The sequence below is a fragment of the Nicotiana tomentosiformis genome, chromosome 4 (assembly GCF_000390325.3).
Source record: "Nicotiana tomentosiformis chromosome 4, ASM39032v3, whole genome shotgun sequence".
Classification (NCBI taxonomy): domain Eukaryota; kingdom Viridiplantae; phylum Streptophyta; class Magnoliopsida; order Solanales; family Solanaceae; genus Nicotiana; species Nicotiana tomentosiformis.
In genome coordinates this window covers 130,952,535-130,967,805 of record NC_090815.1, presented here as the reverse complement: position 1 = coordinate 130,967,805, position 15,271 = coordinate 130,952,535, and the positions used below count along the sequence as shown (strand labels likewise).

The window sequence follows — 15,271 nt, the reverse complement described above, 5'->3', positions numbered from 1 at the left end:
ATGTAGATGGTTTGCGTGAGTTGATTCTCCAGGAGGCTCACAGTTCGCGGTATTCTATTCATCCGGGTGACACGAAGATGTATCAGGACTTGAGACAACATTACTGGTGGAGGAGAATGAAAAAGGCCATAGTGGAGTATGTAGCTCGGTGCGTAAATTGCCAGCAGGTGAAGTATGAGCATCAGCGACCAGGTGGGTTGCTTCAGAAGTTAGAGATTCCGGAGTGGAAATGGGAGCGGATCACCAAAGATTTCTTAGTTGGGCTCCCACGGACTTCGAGGAAGATCAATGCTATTTGGGTGATTGTGGATCGGCTGACCAAGTCCGTGCACTTCATTCCAGTTGGTACTACTTATTCTTCAGAGCGGTTGGCTGAGATTTTCATCCGAGAGATTGTTCGCCTTCATGGTGTCCCAGTTTCCATCATTTCAGATAGAGGCACATAGTTTACATCGCAGTTTTGGAGGGTCGTGCATCGAGAGTTGGGTACTCAGGTTGAGTTGAGCACATCCTTTCACCCTCAGACGGACGGACAGTCCGAGCGCACTATCCATATATTGGAGGACATGTTACGTGCTTGTGTCATTGATTTTGGGGGTTCATGGTACCAGTTTCTGCCGCTCGCTGAGTTTGCATATAACAACAATTATCAGTCGAGCATTCAGATGGCTCAGTATGAGGCTTTATATGGGAGGCGGTGTAGATCTCTGATGGGATGGTTTGAGCTGGGTGAGGCTATACTCTTGGGTACAGACTTGGTCCAGGATGCATTAGGCAAGGTGAAATTAATTCAGGAGCGGCTTCGCACGGCGCAGTCTAGGCAGAAGAGTTATGCTGACAGGAAGGTCAGTGATGTGTCTTTCATGGTTGGGGAGAAAGTTCTACTGAAGGTATCACCCATGAAGGGTGTTATGAGGTTTGGGAAGAGGGTCAAGTTGATCCCTCGGTTCATTGGGCCCTTTGAGGTACTTCAGAGGATCGGGGAAGTGGCTTACAAGCTTGCCTTGCCACCTAGATTGTCGAGTATGCATCCAGTATTTCATGTTTCTATGCTCCGGAAGTATATCGGTGATCTGTCCCATGTTTTATTATATTATAGCACGTTTTAGTTGGATGTTGATATGACTTATAATGTGGATCCGGTGGGCATTTTGGAGCGGCAGGTTCGGAAGTTGAGGTCAAAGGATATAACTTTAGTGAAGGTGCAGCGGAGAGGTCAGCCGACCGAGGAGGAGACTTGGGAGACCGAGCATGATATGCGTAGCCGTTATCCTCATCTTTTTACCACTTCAGGTATGTCTCTATGCTCGTTCGATGACGAATGATTATTTTAAGAAGGGGAGGATGTAATGACCCGGCCAGTTATTTTGAGTGTATTAGCCCCGATTTCCTATTTACTATTTTCCCCGTATCTGTTTCTGCTTATGTGACTTTCCGGGAGGTCTTGTTTTTGGTTTTGGAGTGTTTTGGGACACTTAGTCTCTAAAACGAAAGCTTAAGTCTTAAAAATTTGACCGTAACCGAAAGTGTGTGAAGATGACTCCGGAATGGAGTTCTGTCGGTTCCCTTAGCTCTGTTGGGTTATTTTGGACTTAAGAGCGTGTACGGAGTGTGAATTTGAGGTCTGTAGCTAATTTAGACTTAAAATGGCGAAAGTCGAATTTTTGGAAAGTTTGACCGGGGGGTTGACTTTTTGATACCGGGGTCAGATTCCGATTCTGGAAATTAGAGTAGGTCCATAATATTGAATATCACTTGTGTGCAAAATTTGAGGTCAATCGGGCGTGGTTTGGTATGATTCGGCGTCGTTTGTAGAATTTGGAAATTTCGAAGTTCATTAGGCATGAATTCGTGCGCAATTCGTGTTTTAGATATTGATGGAGGTGATTTAAGGATTCGACTAAGTTCGTATGATATTTTGGGATGTGTTGGTATGTTTGCTTGAGGTCCCGGGGGCCTCGGGTGAGTTTCGGGTGGTTAACAGATCATTTTTGGACTTGGCTTGATAGCTGAAGTTTTTGTTTCAACAGGTTCTGGTTTCTTTATATGCGATCGCAGGGATTCATTTGCGATCGTGTAAGCTTATTTGGGGCAGATGTGAGTTTATTCTATGCGATTGCAGAGTTAGGAACGCGATCGCGTATGTGTGCGAAGATGTGCTTCGCGAACGCATGGCTAAGGTCGCGTCCGCGTAGAAGGATTTGAGCAGGAGGGGAGGTGTGGCCAATGCTCCATGCGATCGCGTGAGGCAGAATGCGATCGCGTAGGTATGAGAGGCAGTGATCCGCGATCACGTGGGTGATTCCGCATTCGCGTAGGGTAAAAATATGGGGCAGCATAGTTGTGCATCGCGATCGCAAGAAATGTTCCGCGATCGCGATGAAGGATATCTGGGCAGGCAGTATTAATTTTAAAAACGAGGGTTTGAACCCATTTTGCATATTTTGAGCTAGAGAACACGGAATTGGGCGATTCTTGAAGGAATTTTTGTGGAGTTGATTGGGGTAAGTGATTCTTACTTGGTTTTGGTTAAATCCTATGATTTCATCTTTAATTTTATCATCTAATTTGTGATTTGGGGGTGAGAAATTGGGAAAAAAGAGGAAGAACTCTTGAGTTGGGATTTTGAGGTTTTGAATGGGATTTTGTTATCGGATTTGAGTAAATTTGGTATGGTTAGACTCGTGAGTGAATGGGCTTTCGGGTTTTGTGACTTTTGTCGAATTTTGAGACGTGGGTCCGAGGGTCGGTTCGGGCCAATTTCGGATTTTTGGCTATAATTTAGTACTTTTCTTGTGGAATTAATCCATTTAGCCTATATTGATTGTATTGTTCTACTTGTAGCTAGACTCGGGACATTTGGAGACCGATTTGAGAGGCAAAAGCATTTTGGAGTAGAGATTTGCTCGGTTTGAAGTAAGTAACAGTCTTAAATCTGGTTTTGAGGGTATGAAACCCCGAGAATTTGTATAATATTAATATTGGAGGTGACGCACATGCTAGGTGACGGGCGTGCGTGCATGCACGGTGAAGGATTGTGACTTGGTCCGTCCTGTGAGACTGTAAAGTCGAATAGCCATTGTTATTACTTGTTTTCCTTGTCTTTGAGCAATTTAATGCTTTTCATGTTAGAAACCATGATTAGGCCTATCACTATTGGGGCCCGCAATGGTCGTATACTTGTTGAATTGACTGTTAATTATTGTCTTGTACTTAGTCACAGTTTTACTTGTGTGTTATATCTATGTTTCCTCTCATTTCTTGTTGATACTTGCTGTATTTTCTGCTTGGCCTGGTTATTATGATATTTTATGAGCCCGAGGGGCTGGTGAGGTTAGTGACTTAGATAGGGTCTGAATGCCGAGCTACGAGCTGTGATATATATATATATATATATATATATATATATATTGGATCGGTTTGCATGCCGCAACAATATTGGATTGGCCTCCGGAGTCTGTACACCCCAATGAGCGCATGTACCTATTGAGAGTGTGTATTGAGGGTTAAGAGCCGAGGGTATGAGCTGTTGAGATGCGTTGAGTGATTGCTGCCTTGAGAAGCTGTACTTGCTTTTATTTATTGTTGCACTTAGTTGCTATCTAATGTTGTTGTGAAATTTCTGGAAGATTCATATCTGTTTTACTTGAGCTCGAACTAATTTGACTTATACCACCGGATTTGAAAGCATGTCCACTCTTTACTGAAAACTTTTAAAATGATCTGTATTATTATAGTTCGTCACTGCTTCTCAGTTCCTTATTTAATTTTGTTACTTTCCGAGTTTGTTGTACTTATGCTATACCCTGCACTTCATGTGCAAATCCAGGTGTGTACGGTTCTGGCAGTCGCCGAGTTCGTGCGCGAGCTGATTATCGGAGACTTACGGGGTAGCTGCCGGCGTCCGCAATCCTTGTTTCTCCTTTCTTATTTTCTTTTCTCTCTTGTATTGGCATTTGGCACATACTGTATTAGACTCTATTTTCTAGATTGGTTGTTAGATGCTCGTGACTTAGTGATACCCCGATGTCGGGCTATCATTCCGCACTTGTGTTTTGGGTTTTTATCCCGTTATTATGTAAACCTTCAGTTAGTTTAATTGCTTTAGCTCACTTCTGTTATATATTGAAAGCATATTAAGAATGTCGGTTTGCCTAGTTCCACGATAGGCGCCATCACGACTGGTTGGGTATTTGGGTCGTGACGGGTTATTCTTTGATTTTTTTTCCATGTTTGTGAGGTCATCTTCTTCTATAATAAATAAATATTTGTTCACTTTTTCTAATATTAATTTGTAGCAAGAAAATAATTTTGAATAGTTTATTGAGTAGACACATCTGTTCATGGATCCCAAGGGTTCAAAGCAGCCGCAGGAGGGATCCCGTACCAATATTCCGGAGAGAAGAAAGAGAAGAGGAGGAGAAAAAGGAAAAGGGTGTAACTAACTCCCTTGATTGAAGGCACTAATAATGGATTGAGAGGCTTTTAAGGTGGAATGTATATATTTTAAAGATAAAACTTGTTTAGGTCGGGTAATTAACTAAACATGGACATTTTTGATAATAAACTTTCAAATAGTGTATACGAACGAAAAAAATCCCTTGGCAATTTTTTGGTCTTATATTAGGTTTGGCAATAAAAGCCCAAAAACATTGGCACCCTAATAACCAAAGTTATTTTCCTTAAAAATAGCAAAAAAATATTTAGAACCGTTCTCTCTCTCTCTCTCTTCTCTCCATTTCTTCATTGTGCATCATGTAAGGCAACCGTTTTTCGACTACTGCATTACGTATCTTCCTCCCTAAATGGTGCCTTATTCTCTTTAGTTTTCTTTATTAAAGAATCTCTCTCCCCTAATTGGTTGCAGCCATTTTCCTAAAAATTATATTTTATTTCCTTTTAAAAGTATCTAAAAATTTCCAACATCTCTTTATATCCCTTTTCTGATTTTTTATTTTATTTTCCACTTAGCAATTTATATAAGTTTAGAGCAAGTTCTAAGACATAAATATAATTGTAGGAGTAAATAAATTTTTGATATACATTTTGATATACAAAAATGGAAAATAAATTTTTGATATATAAAAAGAAGAAAAATAAATTTAATATATATATTGGCATACACATTATTTGATATGTTATACATTGTGATATAGAAATAATATAATTATTTGTATTATGATAATACATTGGTATAGAGATAATAATAAATTTTGAATAACTAAATTTATAAATTCATAGTTTGGATATACAAAGAAGGAAAATAAAATTTTAATATTCATTTTGATATACAGAAAGAGCGACAATAAAATTGTGATATACATTTCGCAAATAATCACCAATACATATTTTGGCTGTTATATATGGCGGAGCTACAATGCTCCAAGGGTGGTCAGACGCACACCCTTCGTCGGAAAATTACATTGCGTATATAAGTAAAATGTTGTCCTATTTTAATATATACAATAGCTTGCACACCCTTGACACAATCGGGTGGGGTAGCGCAGTGGTGAAGGGTGTGCAAATTATCTACTGATTGTAGGTTCGAATATCAATGCAAGCTTTTGGTACAACCCATTTATTTTATATTATTATATTATCAAGAAGCAATATAAGTGTAACCTTCAGATTCACGTTTTTCTTTCCAAAGTAGAAGTGTCGTTCTTTTCTAAATCCCAACCAAACTTTGACTTTCTTTTTCTTTTTTAATTTTTCAATAAACAAATATTAAAGATCATTATTTAATTGAAAGTCACTTAATAAAAAATTCTAAAAGTTCTTTACTAGACCTAAACCTAACTTTGTCAAAATAGAAAGAAGTAACACAAAGGAGAAAAACAAAAGACCATCCCTTGCTTTTTGCCTTGCTAGCTTGCTGCGTTATTGTAAGATGCCCGTGAAATCGTGCACCATAACTCTGAATCTGATTCAATCTCAGGTTAGACTCTTCTGTCTCTCTTTTTTTTCCTTTTTTTTTTGCTCAATTTATAATCTAAATTTTATTGTTAGAGTCTTTAGAGATTAAAATTTTACTAAATATTTTTAAATCTCTTAAACAATTTACAACCAGAATAAAATAACTGATACTTAGATGACCCGATTCATCATTCCTGAACATATAGTTGTTCTTTAAAAAAGAAAATAAGGAAAAATTTGGTGGATGTGTATACGAATTTGGGACATAATTTGAATTTTCAGATTTTGATTTTCAACGTTCATTATATTATAAAGGCATTTCACATGGCTCGAGTTGGAGACAGTAGAAGTTAATTATGGGCTTCTTCTATGATGATAACTCTCTGAAAGGATGCTGATTAGGAACTATTTGATTTTTAAATGCTTCCTTCATGATGCCTAAACTCGTATTTAAGAAGCAAAACTTGTATATTGCTCTTGGATCCTGCTAATTAAGCTGAAGTGGTGGTAAAGTTTAGCTTTTTTGACTTGTGTAGTAATACACTGAGTACTTACGGTACTTTTTAATAGATGTTCTTTCTATTTTTAATAAGTGTGATGCACTTGACTATTATTTCAGTTTGATTTGAAATTTTAATGGACTTGAGAAATTTTTTAGTAAGTTACCAAAAACAAGTTTGACATCTCAAAATCAACCTAATCGAGAAGAAACTGTAGACCAATCAGAAATATCGTCGCATTCTGCTTAGAGACAAAAACTTGATTTAAATTATATAAATCATGTTCCAGCTGAAAGAATTCCAATTTTGAATTATCATCCAAACCATCGTGATAAAATAAGGAGGGAATACCTTCGAATTGGACCTTGCCAACCTCCGAGTCATGACTTCTCTCGATCTGACTTTTCAGGATCAAAGCGTCATTTTCTTTCTAAATGGTTTGATGATTATGGTGACTGGTTGGAATATAATGTAAGTACTGATGCGACATATTATTTACCTTATTATTCGTTTAAAGGTGATAATATTCATCAAGGTGGAGGTGATGTATTTTTAAGTAAAGGATTTAGAAATTGGTATAAGACCAAAGACAGCTTTTCAAAGCATATTGGTAGGCCGAATAGTGTTCATAATCAAGCAAAAGGAAATTGTGAAGATCTAATGCAACAACAACAGTCCATTCATGCTGCATTTGACAAATAATCTGATCAAATAAAATATGAATATCGACTTCGCTTAAATGCTTCAATTGATATGGTAAGACTTCTCTTGAATCAAGGATTGGCACTCCGTGGTCACGATGAAAGTGAATCGTCATTGAACAGAGGTAACTCTCTTGAAGTTCTTTCGTGGTATTGAGATAAATGTGAAAAGATTAAGCCTTTTGTATTGCAAAATGCTCCAAAAAATAATAAAATGACTTCTCCAGACATCCAAAAAGAAATTGTGACTACATGTAAGATAGAAACAATTAAGGCTATAATAGAGGATCTAAATGGTGACTACTTTTCTCTATTAGTTAATGAATTTTTTGATGTGTCACGAAAAGAGAAAATGGCTATTGTTTTGAGATATGTTGATAGAAAAGGATTTGTGATGGAAGCATTTATTGGACTTGTTCATGTTCCTGATACTAGTGTTTTATCCCTGAAGAAAGCAATTGTTAACGTACTTGCTCATCATTCATTAAGTTTATCTTCTGTAAGTGGACAATATTATGATAGGGCAAGCAATATGCAAGGTGATATCAATGGTCTTAAAATGTTGATTAAACAAGAAAGTAGATCAGCTCATTCTATTCATTGTTTTGCTCATCAACTTCAATTAACTCTCGTGGCGGTTTCAAAATAATGTGTTCAAGTGGGAGAACTTGTGCTATTGGTTTCAAATATTTTGAATATGTTGGGAGCTTCTTTTAAACGTATGGATGAATTTCGAGAATCTTAAAAAGAAAAACTCCAAGAGGCATTAGATATGGGTGATCTAGAAATAGGTAGAGGCTTGAATCAAGAGCTTGGTCTTGTTAGAGCCGGTGATACTCGTTAGGGATCTCACTACAAGTCGTTTGGAAAATTTATACTTTTGTTTGACTCGATTGTTGTTGTACTTGATACTCTTGTTGAAGATGCAAGTACTTTAGATGAAAGAGTTAAGGCAACAAGATATCTTAGAAGTTGCCAAACGTTTGAGGTTGCTTTCATGTTGCATTTTATGAAAGATATTTTGAGAATCACATATGATCTTAATATATTGCTTCAGAAAAAGGAGCAAGATATTGCTAATGCCATGATACTTGTTGAAATAGCAAAACAAAAGCTTCAAGAGTTAAGAGTTGATGGATGAGATCCACTTAAAAATAAGGTATCTACATTTTGTATCAGGCATGATATTCTGATACCAAATTTTGATGAGCCATATGCTAACTCTGGAAGATCACGACGTAAAATTGTTAATCATACTACTATACATCATTATCGTGTGGATGTGTTTTATAAGATTATTGATTGAAAACTTCAAGAGCTTAACGACCGTTTCAATGAGGTGACAAGTGATTTGTTTCATGGAGTAGTTTGTCCGAATCTAGTTGATTCATTTTCTAGTTTTGACATCAGGAAGATAGTAAGAATGACTAAATTATATCTTGATGAATTTAATTTGGTTGTCCTTGAGAATCAACTTGCTAATTATATTGTTGATATACGTGATATTGATCAAAGGTTCTTTAATTTAGGTGGACTTGGTGAACTTTCAAAAAACCTAGTCGAGACAAAGAAGAATATTACTTATCCTCTTGTATTCTGCTTAGTGAAACTTGCTTTGCTTCTACCAGTTGCCACTGCAACCGTTAAAAGAGCTTTTTTTGCAATGAAGTATATCAAGAATGACTTGCGGAATCGAATGGATGATGAATTTTTGGACGGTTGCATAGTGCCTTATGTAGAAAAAAAAAGTATTTCGTACTATTTCTAATGAGGTTATTATAAAAATATTTCAAGATATGAGACCTCGTCGAGTACAATTGTAATAATATATTTAAAATGTGCTTTCAGTAGTAATATTATTTTTGTTGATTCCTTTATATTGGTTTTGATTTATACAATAGTTAATTATATTAAAGTATTTTTATGATTTAGCTAAAATATTGTGTATTTTATTATTAAAAAATTCGGTGCACCCATTCATAAAAAAAAATTATTTACTTATCCAAAGGTTGAACACCCTTCGTGAAATTTCTGGCTACTTCATTATATCAGTGTGTATATCATACAAGATTTTTATTGATATACATAGACATGTATATCACATTGCATGTTAGTGTATATCACGCAATATTTTCATTGATATACATAGACATGTATATAAATATGCATGATATATATGAAATAAAGAGACATACAGTGTGATATATATTGATATATCAATTGATATACACTGAGATGTGTATTCACCCAAATTCAAAAGTTCAAAAAACTTGGAATGTGTATAGTCACCCAAATTCATTTCTCTTTCGATTCAAACATAATATTTTTTTTTTGGACAAAATTTTTGTGCAAATTTGTAGAAAGTTTGCTTGATTTCGTCCATTAATGCTATGTGAGAATAAAAAAAACTTGTGCCAACTTCAAAAACGGGCCACGATAATTCAGTTTCATGGTTGATTCATTCTTTTGGGCATCTATTTATGCCAATTGCTCTAAATTTTTCTGTTGTGAAAAGAGAGAATGAGGATTTATGGAGAAGAAATACGAAAAGAGAGAGAGAGTGAGTGACATACGGGGAGAAGCTCTAACCTAGTTTATTATACAAAATTAATTTTTTAAATTAAAATATAAATGCAGGGCATAAGATGCCAATAACAATAAATTGGGGCTTTTTTATGCCATTTATTAGGTTAGGTTATCATATAATGCCAAAAACCCCAAAATAAGCGAACAAGGTCCAACTAATAGACTCACGGGTCATTTGGTCGGGGACCAAGGGCAATTTCGAGATTACTCTCCCATATAAAGTACGGTATAAAAATAAAATATTACAATTGTGGTGCAAACTATCTCGGGATTGCTAATCTTGAAGTCAAAAATTATATCAAATATAGAATTAAATTATCTCATCATTTATTAGAGATTATAATCTGACTAACAAAACAACCCCTCAATATAAAAAAGTAGTTGAAACTTTAAACTATGAAAAGAAAAGTCATACAATAAGTAATACCACATAGCTAAAGTCTCAATAGATAAAATTAAAATAAAAAATATTAAGCTAAGTGACAAGTTAAGAAAAAGTCATATCAGCGAATGATAGTACAAAATAATGGATAATAAATAAAAAAGTTAGTTATTCAATGACTAATGATTCGTCTCCTTTAATTTCATGCAAAAATTGAGTAAGTTGCATTGAGAAACAAATGTCGAAATTGTCTCTAAAGCAATATGGTCTAATATGCTCAAACAAGTCAAAACATTATTGATATGATTAATTTTTAAATATTATTCGCGCATCACGCAAGTTCTAATGTAAGTTGTATAAGTTATACGATATAGAAAAAAATGATCCAATATTTTTCCTAATTGTCCAAATTTATAAGGCCATTGTATAAGCCCAAATGCAACGACCATTAGCTTCTAGTATAATATTAGAATTAGAATTCAATTCAATGTTTTTGACTTCATTTTTGGCGCTGGTTGAATTGAATATCCTCTTTCGTCGGCGGACTCGTAGAGTCAATAGTTTAGTTTGTTATTCAAATGAGAAGGAGAACTGACCAATCACACCGTTTGAACGAATTTTAACAAGTAACGACTCTCCGATGTTTCGTTTCCAATTTTGTTGCTATATTTCTTTCCTTTTCATAGTAAAGAATGATTTGAGTATGATATGCAACTTTCGGAGAGGCCTATTTAAGTGTACATATTATCATCTTTGTGTTGTACCACTATATGTTATGCAATATAATGTGTCATTCTGCTAACAATTGATACATTTAAAAACCGATAGTCGATAAGTCAAACCGTTAAGCGAATAAAACTCATATTGGTATATTTAAAAGCCGATAAGCCAAACCGTTAAGGTTGGCTAACGGATTAGTACATTTAAAAGCTAGCCGATAAACCAAATTGTTAAGCGTAATTATTTATCCGATCCGCCCGATAAGCACCACTAACCTTAATTAGTACTTCTGTCGTTATTACAGGTATTTGGTAAAATCTAGTGGTTTCGCTATCATGGTGAGTAAAATTCAGATAATTTTTGATAAAAATATTTTTGTGACGTAATTCATTATTTTCCAAATTCAATGATCATACTAACCTTTTATTTTTATAAGTTCAGTCAAATTAACCTACATGCCCTTCACATATCTGACAGTTGATTGCTTCCAGATGATTTTTATTTTTCTGATCAATTATTAACAATAAATTAAGATAGTTATGGAGAAAAATTAGTGTTGTTTTAGTCTACTTTTCGAAACAGCTAATGTTACTAGGAATGTGAATTTTCTTGCATGAATTCGTTATGACACGTAATTCTTATCCAGTAAGTGGGGACCGATGGATTCTGTGGACCAAATTGACACCATTTTCATCTACAATTTGGACCAAGAAGAGGCCATATAAAACGAAACTATAGCACCGGTTTTCAACTTTGCATTAATAGCACCAAATGGAAAAATAATATTGCGATTTGTAATAATACATGGGTCAGTTGTACAATTTTGATTATTATTGAAGAATTAACCTAAATAGTCGCATACCTAATCTCTTAAAATTATTATAATTCATGTGTAATATATGTATAACGGTTAGAAAAAGTAATATTGAATTTGACCGGCTATTTGTGTAATAACCCGTCTATAATAAATGATTTTTTGGCATTTGTCACACCCCTTAATACTAACTCCTAGAAAATAATAAGTATTATGACTAAATTATCCTTAATTACTATTTGCATATTGTTAATTTGATACATTGAGATATGTAAATAAGAATAAATTTAAAAAACTAAAGCTAATTCATTCTTATTTACGTAAAAATGACACTTATTTTGAAGGAAATCAAAAAGTTATGGACCGAAGGGGAGTATCTTATGCCCAACGAACATAACAGTAGTAGTAATCTACACATTCGTCTTTACATATACTGTACAAATGCTACTAGTACCCTATCGAATAATCAAAATACTAATGCGTCTGATCATGGTACTTTCAGCTTCTTTAGCTGTACCTGTGAAATGGTAATGGTTGATTTTGACCATAACCAAACCAGGAGACGAAATTAATCGGCCAGCGAGTTTCGAAGGAGTGCTGAAATCCACAATGAACCGTTCGAAGCAAAAAAGCTACCAACATTGATCGGTTTCCCACTTCCGGCGAGTAGTGTAATGGCTACGAGTTCCCGCCGACGACACTCCGACATATCGTTCAAATCTATTCCCAAATAGTGTCCGATCATATTTGGCACGTTTTTCTGGATCGGAGAGAGTAGCGTAAGCTGATTGCACTCTAATAAAGTCCTCAACTGACGAATTCTGCTGAAATCGGACGACATCGGGATGCAAAATTCTGGCTAATCTCCGGTAAGCAGACTTAATTTCATGAGTAGTAGCACCAGCTTGAAGTCCTAGAACTTCATACAACGATGACTGTGAGGCGATGTTAGAGCTAGTTGTAGTCCTCTCGGCGGTGGAGTAAGCGGCGGAAACAGAGAACGATCGCTGCTGCCGGAAGCTGACGGAGCTCGGCGGTGTTAGTGGCGTACCGGCGGAAAATTTGGAGCCGGTAATTGAAGTCGAGAGAAGAAAAGAAGAAGTAGAAGTAGAAGCCATTGGATTGGAATTTTTGGTTCTAGAACAATTTGGTTAGTTATTGGAGACAAGGTTATCGTGTGAATGTTTGGATAGGTCATAGGTGAACGAACGTATTCCTATTTATAGTGGTAGGGTCACAGGCGGGTGAAGCATTTATTTTTAATAATATATAATTTAATTCAACACAATATATTTAACACAAGGACATGTAAAATTTAATGCGTTTTTTTTTTTTTGCTTAATTCATCAAATTTAAAAATTTAATATTAAAACCCATGCCAAATAATTGGTCATTATTTTTTTGATTTTTTTGCCTAACATTCTATATCTTATTGGGATTTTGATTAATTCAGTTTCGTGTCGCATAAGGTTAATCAAAGGAAAGCGTTCTCTAACAGGATAAATATCCCTCAAAGTGGATGATCTTTATATAAGTCGAAATCTATCACGGAATATTTAAAGCGAGAAAGTATTAAGAAAAAATCAATCGAGGTCGATCAGGAAATGACGAATGACGAAACTCGTAGTACTTACTACGGTGAAGGATGAAGTCATATAATTGACCATAGTTTTCTGAAAATGCCATGTGAAAGCAGTATGGTAAAATACGTGTGTGGTGAGGATCTTGTTTTGGACGTAGGCTTATCCATTGGTGACTCAGCCGACTCTGAGAATCTGACTCTTTGTTGGCTACCTCGTAAGTTGTGCATTAAGTCATGGGACAACTATGAATTACTAGGACTTACTTTGTCCGCAGCTTATTGTTCTTTCCTAATCCAACTTCAATATATTCTGCTTTGACTATCAAAATCATAATAGAACTACATATGTTTTCTAACAGCTAAATTAAAAGGTTAGTAGTGGAAATAGCATCTAAAGCTTGCATAGAGAGTAAGCCGTTAACATCACACTTTTTGAGATATATATTCCTTTCCCGATCCTGTGTGAATATGAATGTTTTGTACATCGAACTATCCTTTTAATAATTAATAAGCGTTACTTGTGTTTTGCTCTTAGTTAAATTCACATTGACCTCAAGAGTTGGAGATCAATCTTGATAAATTTAAAGATACATTCCTCTAACCACAAAAACGTTCAAGTTATATCTTAAATGATCAAAGAGGCAAAATATAAATACATAACATTAGATGCATGCATATAGTTGTTTAAGCAATATTACATACTATAGCATATAAGATGGGTCGAGGTATAGTATATTGTACTCTTGTGACAACTAGCATATGGATATTTAATGCTGATTTTCGTTCAGTGGGTTCATTTCACAACATACGCGTAACAGGCAAATCTGCACCGCAGTAGTACGAGCAGTTAACCTCTTTGTCTGTTATCATGTCGGCACCGAAACCTTGTAGTAATAAATTTCGATACAAGTTTAATGCGCTTATTCTGCACAAATCTGAATTAATTGGATCACTAAATTTTAAATACTGAATAATTAAAAAAAAGTAGTGTATGTAATTAAATTTTGAATCGATCTTTAGGTATCAGCTGCTCCATTCGATCCACTTTAGTTGATTTTTAATTTTTTTTATAGTCCATAATATTTGATTTTTTTCAGATATCAAGAATGAATTAATTTCTTTTTTTTTTAAAGTTGCCCTTGGAGTAAAAAGTCTAGGAGTACTTGTTATATTTCCAATGCCAAATTAAGGGTACTATGGTCAATTTTATTGTTAATTAATATTAAAAGGTGAATTCCTTAACGTGTGAAAATAATCAAAAAATTAATTAATGTGGACCGAGTGGAGTATTAATTAATTTATTTTTCTTAAATGAAGAGAACTGGATCTCTATATATCAGCTGTTAATTTATTTATTATTTTTCAACCAGTGCGGATGATAATCTACTCATTTTTTTGAATTGAGACGTCATACTATATGTGCTTTCCCACTGACCCTTGAGTTCTTAAATCCATAGATTGTTCGGTGATTATTAATAGCTTGCTTGATTCTATTGATCGTATGCATGCTTAGAGTTTAATTTCTGCCTCAAATTGTATATTATGTCGTGTTTTCCATTGATGATATGCACGCTTATTTATTTCTTGCCCTATGTTGAACGTTAGGCGCAGTTTTCTAATAGTCATTCCTCAGTTTCTAATTGAATGCCTAACTTCTCAAATTCATGCCATAAGATATAGACCTATGTGTTCCACATATAATTGATCGAAAACCCCGTTTATGTTCACAAAATCAATATTGTGGTTGCGCACGTCGCATAATCCAATTTGCCCCTTTTTATCAATAGGAAGATTGCGCTTACATTGATGGTATGCATGCTTGTTTATTTTCTGCCTCAAGTTGAAAATTAGGCGCAAATTTCTAATAGATATTCTTTTGTTTCGAACTGAATGCCCAACTTCTCAAATTCATGCCACAAGATATAGACCTATTTATTCCACATATAATTGATGAAAAACCCTATTTATGTTTAAGTAGTCACTTTTTTATCCAATATTATATCGAATCAAATCCAATAATTTTCTGAGTTTTAACGTGTACAATTACAAAATCAATATTGTGGCACGTCG

General features: G+C 35.0%; 2 protein-coding genes across 2 annotated transcripts; one reads left to right on the top strand and one right to left on the bottom strand.

Moving 5' to 3' along the window:
- The first annotated feature begins 7,331 nt into the window (after nucleotides 1-7,331).
- On the top strand, nucleotides 7,332-7,766 carry LOC138910529 (uncharacterized). The gene has a single exon (XM_070201772.1). It carries the CDS (start codon nucleotides 7,332-7,334, stop codon nucleotides 7,764-7,766), a length of 435 nt encoding a protein of 144 aa, XP_070057873.1.
- Nucleotides 7,767-11,905: 4,139 nt separating this feature from the next.
- LOC104116537 (chaperone protein dnaJ 11, chloroplastic-like) lies at nucleotides 11,906-12,825 on the bottom strand. Its single transcript, XM_009627414.4, has one exon. It carries the CDS (start codon nucleotides 12,735-12,737, stop codon nucleotides 12,252-12,254), a length of 486 nt encoding a protein of 161 aa, XP_009625709.1. The 5' UTR covers nucleotides 12,738-12,825; the 3' UTR covers nucleotides 11,906-12,251.
- Nucleotides 12,826-15,271: the final 2,446 nt, after the last annotated feature.